At 36.8% G+C, this 6,300-nt stretch overlaps 1 protein-coding gene across 1 annotated transcript; it reads right to left on the bottom strand.

Moving 5' to 3' along the window:
- Positions 1–5,307: 5,307 nt before the first annotated feature.
- Positions 5,308–5,862, bottom strand: LOC107519553 (keratin-associated protein 13-1-like). Its single transcript, XM_016162345.2, has one exon. The coding sequence runs from the start codon at positions 5,860–5,862 to the stop codon at positions 5,389–5,391; it is 474 nt and encodes a 157-aa protein (XP_016017831.2). The 3' UTR covers positions 5,308–5,388.
- Between the last annotated feature and the right edge of the window lie 438 nt (positions 5,863–6,300).

The raw sequence follows: 6,300 nt of genomic DNA, 5'->3' as shown, positions 1-6,300 counted from the left end.
ACTTACTTTGTTCTTTTATATTTACATAAAGTTATTTAACTTCATTAAGTCTGAGGTTTTAAAAAGGAGTGGTTTGTTTGTTTTTCCTAAGCAACATTATTAAGCAGGGTAGCAATTGAGATGAAGTGAGGTGAGGCGAGAGATGGGGTGGAGCAGAAGTAAAGATCAAGTCAAAATATCACACTCTATATAATAATATTATCCCCCAAGTAACAAGTAGACACAGCACCATTAGAAAATCATAAGTCAATGAGGAGATAAAGGGGAGTAGACAGACAGACTAATGTGTAATTCCATGCATCACTGATAACTGCATCTCATCACTTTAACTGACAGATGTTAGTGTGCACATGAATTGACATGCGTCGTTTTTTCTAAGTTTATTCTTTTACTTCTTAGATTCTATATTAAAGAAAAAGATTATATTCACACTGTTGCAGTGCACGTATTAGCATTTTACAATTAACATGACTCATTTCACATACCGTTGTCAGAGAAAAAAATTGTGAGACTTTGAAACAAGAACCATGGGAATGAATTTGACCCTTCTAGTTCACCTTTCAAGATATCTTCTCTTTTCATTGTTCTTAATTTATTGTATAATTTCATACGTTGTAGAAAATTGATAATAATGCAAATGATTCTTGTCTATAGAAGTGAAAATGATTCCTGTTTAATGAAATGCCATTGACTTTTACTCTGTGTACAGTAACCACTTTGCATCTACCTTTGTAAATTCATTTCAGCATTCTGGCAGCTGATATAAGAGTGTTCTTTGAGTTCTCCTTTGAACCAGATCTAGCTTATTAATGGTCCCTTCATTCATTAGTGAGTTAAATAAAATATTTAATATGCATGTTTTTTTATTTGCATGAGGATTATGATTTTCCTTTTTTGAAGTTATTGTTTAACACTATTAGGTTTTATATTGCATCACATTTAAACATTTGGCTTATCTTCCTCCTTCCCCAGGCCACATAGAAGAATTTAAATTGTTATGGGGACATTACTAGCCCATCTCTCCCATGCTACTACTATCCTATAATATGCATAAGTTTGTAATCCTGAAAGGAACCTTAGAGATCTTGGACTATCAAGGACCATCTCACTTTATAAGCTGAGAAGACTATACTCAAAGAAGTTAAGTGATGTGTGTAAGATCAAAAACCAGTTAGCAGAGAAGCAGGGATTGAACCTATCTCCCAACATTTTTACTTGCTTTATCTCCTTTTACAAGGTACCATAGAAGGGGGAAAAAATAAGAAATTTCAAAACGTTAGTCTACCTATCGCAATCCCATATATAGCAACATTCCTCTATGTTAAAAATGTATTGTATATTTCACAGGAAAAGAAATGTTTCTTTAAACCCAAAGCATCCAAAATACATACCAGAACACACACACACTAACGAAAAATAATACAGTGCATGAGTTAGATCTCCACCATCTCATTTTTCTCCATTGTTTTCTACTTGCTTGTAAGAATCCTCTTTATTATAAAGGAATGAGCTTTGAAATGAAACATTACTAAGGTTTTTTAAAAATCAGCGAAATAATTAAATGGAAGGATTAATGGACAAAGTCTACTTTTGCTGTAAGTAGACTGTTTCTTGTCCTATTATAAGGGGTATCTTAGAACAAGTATGGCCGACCCGGGGAAAGACCACAGTCTGATAAGCGAGTGGTCATATTTGACAATAGTTGATTGTGTAGGGAGTATTCAACACCACCAGAAACCTGTGTCGTCTTTGCACTAACAATTTTAACGTGGCAGTTTGATCCATAATCCATGCATACAGATTGGTTGGCAAAATATGCAAACAACGTACAGAAGAAAATAAGTCGGGTGACAGAAACAAGGTCCACAACCCAGAAGTGGCAACTGTTGCTGCAGAAGGCAGCAGTTCTTGAGTGATGTGTATGTGACAGTCAATGTGGGGGTAATTAGGGAGTAGAGGTATATGAAACACAGGACCGAGCTAGGGTGAGGCAAGTGGGAAGTCCAGTATGCAACATTTAGGGAGGTGAACAATTGCACAACCCTGACATGAATGTCATCTTAAGAATGAGACGCTGCTGTAAACCAAATTGGTGGGGTAAACTATAGCAGGACCCTAGGAAATGAGATTCCTTAAGGACAGTAGAGGAAATCTCAAAGCAGGGCTATGTAAGGCATGGTGAGAGGTATGATTTCCTGTTGAATAGCTACATAAGTATTTTGAGTTTGAACAGTAACTCACATTCCCTTCATTCAGAGTGCAGTGCCTTTCAAGTTATAATCTACGTACCTGAACTCTGCCCTGTGTGTGTTAGCATTTTATTAGACTGTTAATTGCAACTTAATGAGCCCCCAGTCACATAAGCACGTTAACTTTGCTACCCAAGAATAATAAGTCCGAAGAACCATTCTTGCATATTAAATGTGGAAGTTGTTTTTTTTATCATTGACGTCTTGTCACCCCAGACACAAAGCTCAGGCTTTCTCAGGTGTCAGTTGCTTCTGGCTCTGTAGGTTTGGGCAATCCCACTTTGAATTATTATGTAATCTTTTATCACTTGCTTTCCAGATATCATGCTTTAATAAAAAATAACTTGTAGTTTTCCTCCCTAAACCCCACATCATATTCATCAAAGCAATTGTGTCATTGCTTATATAGTTACCTCTTCCTAAAGCTCTCTTCGAATCTACCCTTTACTCTAAGATAACGAGAGAAAATTCATTTCTCTCACTTGATCTGTATCTTCAAAGCCAAACGCTTCTGTCTTTTCTAAGTTTCCATCATTTAAAGCTTAAACACATTTAATGAGTTAAATTCAGAGCCTTCCACTATATTCTCCGTCCCCAACCCGATATTCCCTGGCCCCCAAACTCAATAAGACACTAAAAGGTCAAAAAAAAAAAAATCCAAGGTGTACATAAGATGTGGAAAGTCATGGAGACAGAGAAGGAAAGAGAGTAAAGACAAAAATAAAGAAAATAGTTGAAAATCAGCAGTGACGAGATACTAAGAAAAGATTTTTATGGGGAGAATAAAGGATTCAAAAAGTATTATTCTTTTCTGACCCCTGAAATCTGAACCTCACATTAAACTTTGAAAAGTTTACATATGGAACTATTCAAATGTATGCATTTCCTCTCCTACTCTTTTCTTCTCTGTTTCAATTTTTGGCCTCTTCACTCAGATTCCATTAGAAACTCTCCAAGTCACTCAAAGATTCTACTAGATTCTCTAAATCTAGTGACTCCACGTCACTAGATTATCTCATGTTAAAACATTTTTTTTTTTTTTGTACTCATAACTTCTTATAGGGCCTGGTACCTTACTTGCTTGACATTAGAAATTTCTAGTTCTATTATGTTCGCTGAATGCATTCTCAGGACTTTTCCACTGGCCATGCTACAGTGATCCCTTTGAGTGTGTTTTCCCAAATGAGTTTTTTTTTTTATTCCACATTTTGCTCATTCCACATTATTTAAAGAAGAATTAGTAGTCCACGTTCAATGTTAATAGCAATAATTCAGACTCACAGGATCTTTTTAGTCTTACTAATAAAAATGTTAGCCACCTCTGTACACAAAAGTCAATGAGTAACTGCACTAGATGACACATTTTTAATAATTATTAGTCTTTGGATGTGAGTGACAGAAATCTTATTTCATTTTAATTATGTTTAATTAGTTTAAACCAAAAAGAAGACTTTATTGGTCTATATAACCAAAATGCATGAAGGGCTAATAAAGCTGGCTTCAGGAATGGTGAGAACCAGAGGCTCCTGTATCACCAGGAGCCTCTCTCTGTGTCCCTCTCTTGATTCTTCTGGTTTTTGTTTGTTTGTTTGTTTGGTTGGTTGGTTGGTTGGTTGGTTGTTTGGTTTTTGTCTGTTGGGTAGATTTTTGTGCACAGAGCACTTGGTTTCCATACCTTCATACTTAGCCGATTATTGTCTTGAGTATATGAGAAAAGAGACCCTCTTTTCTCAGATACAATTAGAAAAAGCTTAAGGAAAAAAGCAGACAACTCAATAAATGCTCCATAGCACATGATTGGAGTAAATGATATCTTTGATAGCTATTCTCCCAGACATGGAGAGTTATTGCTAATTATGTTATGGAAAAAATGTAACTGAATTCTGACACTATGTTTAGCATCTGAGACAAATAACTTACTTAAATAAAAAATAAATACAAAGTGTGTTCTGTGTCAGATCTGAATAATATCTAACAAGGATCTTTTTTTTTTTCATTACCAAAGCTGAGCAGTGGATCCAAAGAAGACCTAGGCAGGTTATAAGTTTCAGAACATTAAAATCTTACCTCCAATTTAATGCAGAACTCACACACACAAAAAGGGGGGGGGTAGTTTATTTGTCTACTGCTTGAGGAACTCTATGTAAGTTCAAAAAAATGACCCAAGTTATAACAATTCTAAATTTTATAATTTCTAAATATCTATATTTCTTTATAACAAGCCAACACAACACATTCCTCCCTAGAACTCTTTCAATTTCTCAAAATTTTAAACTTTAAGATTCTCTCTCTCTCTCTCTCTCTCTCTCTCTCTCTCTCTCTCTCTCTCTCTCATACACACACAGGCACTAACACATTCACACTGAAAAACCCATTTACCTATATATTTAAAGATAACCATAATGCCTTCTAATCCCTGGCACATCATATGTTCTTTTTTTCCATGCCAATATATTGAATTTATTCTAATATTTTATATAATATATTTTAAAATATTTTATTACCTAGTTGACATCTTCTGGAAAAACTCTAACTCAATATTGTTTTGAAACGTAAAATTAAAACCAAATATAATTGTTAGTGTACAGCGTCTTTATCAAAAACACAAGGAAAATATTCTCTCCATATGGTCAGACTCTCAATAACAAAATCCTACCAGCTTTGATGGCGGAATATACACAGACTTCTTAACTCTAAGTCAGTAGAGAGACCAGAGACTTCTCTCATATACCAGGCCTCATGCCATTTTCTAGGGAAATGGATTTCCTAGGCAAATCTAAACCTATTTCTTAATGAAAATACTCTGAGGGTCTAGAGCCCAAAGACGGATCGCAAATCAAAATTTGAAAATCAATAAAGAACAATGAGAACATATCAGATGAAAAGTAAATGAGTTTATTAGTCAAATAAACATGAACTCCCATACATTTGCGAGGAGAATTTATGTAATTCTGAATCAATTGTTTCAAATTACAGATATTGATCTCAATATTTTGGTTATTTCACTGTCAGAACAAACTAGTCTGTCAGTCAATGCTTAATGCTAGAGAAAGGGTAAAGAGTTGGTGATGAGAGAGATTAGCTAACATTGTGGAAAAGGCCTGTGATAGAAACTCTAAGTTGGCCGGTAACGAGAAGACTAGCAGCTCCTAGAAGGCAAGTAGATTGGGTGGCAGAATCTGGACCCATAGCCCCAGGCAGGGAAGCCGCAGACTCCATAACCCAGGGGTCTGAAGACACGGGAACCACAGCCCAAGGAGTAACAGCTTCTGGATCCATAGCCCAGGGAGCATCTTCTGCTGGACCCAGAGCCCAGAGACACGGTGTAAGCTGACCGACAGGGGCTACAGAGTGTGGAGGTCCTTGGGCGGTAGCAGGCCGTCTGGCAGGGGCTGGACACCACACAGGACGTCTGGCAGCTGGTGGGCTCACAGCAGGTCTCCTGAGAGCCACGGTAGAGAGAGGAGCCCAGCTGGCAGGTGCTGGGCGAGCAGAGGCCAGTGCTGTAGACCAGGTTGCTGGGGTAGGAAGAGCCACAGGAGGAGCGGGGAGAGCTCAGGTAGCACCCAAGGGAGCGGGAGGAGAAGTTTCCAGAGCAGCAGTTGTAGGACATGATGACGGGGGATGTGAGTTCGACTGAGTTACAGGGAGAAGGTTCTCTGAGTTTCAATGCCATGGTCTGGACTCCAAGTTATATATACTCTCAAACTTGGGTGTGTCGCTGTCCAATGCTCCTTCCTCCTTGCTCACCATTTTATAGAAAAATACCTCTTTAGATTATTGCTTAAGTTAATTTATCACATATTCACATACTTAATTGTACTTTAATTACTTTGATACACTTAAGGAGAAGCTACTCAGTCTCTTCCCCTAGGACTTTTCTGCAGTTGGACCTTCAAAATTTTATATTATCTCATTTCCAAATATTGCCAAATATACTCTTACTTATTATCTACATGTACAGTAAGCCCTTGTCCTATCAAATAGAAAAAACTTTTTTTCACTTCTATTAAATTCTCAAGAGCATCAGTGATTACTATTAAAAATAGTT

Source organism: Rousettus aegyptiacus, unplaced genomic scaffold (assembly GCF_014176215.1).
Source record: "Rousettus aegyptiacus isolate mRouAeg1 unplaced genomic scaffold, mRouAeg1.p scaffold_m13_p_4, whole genome shotgun sequence".
Lineage (NCBI taxonomy): Eukaryota > Metazoa > Chordata > Mammalia > Chiroptera > Pteropodidae > Rousettus > Rousettus aegyptiacus.
This window is presented reverse-complemented; position numbering and strand designations above follow the sequence as displayed.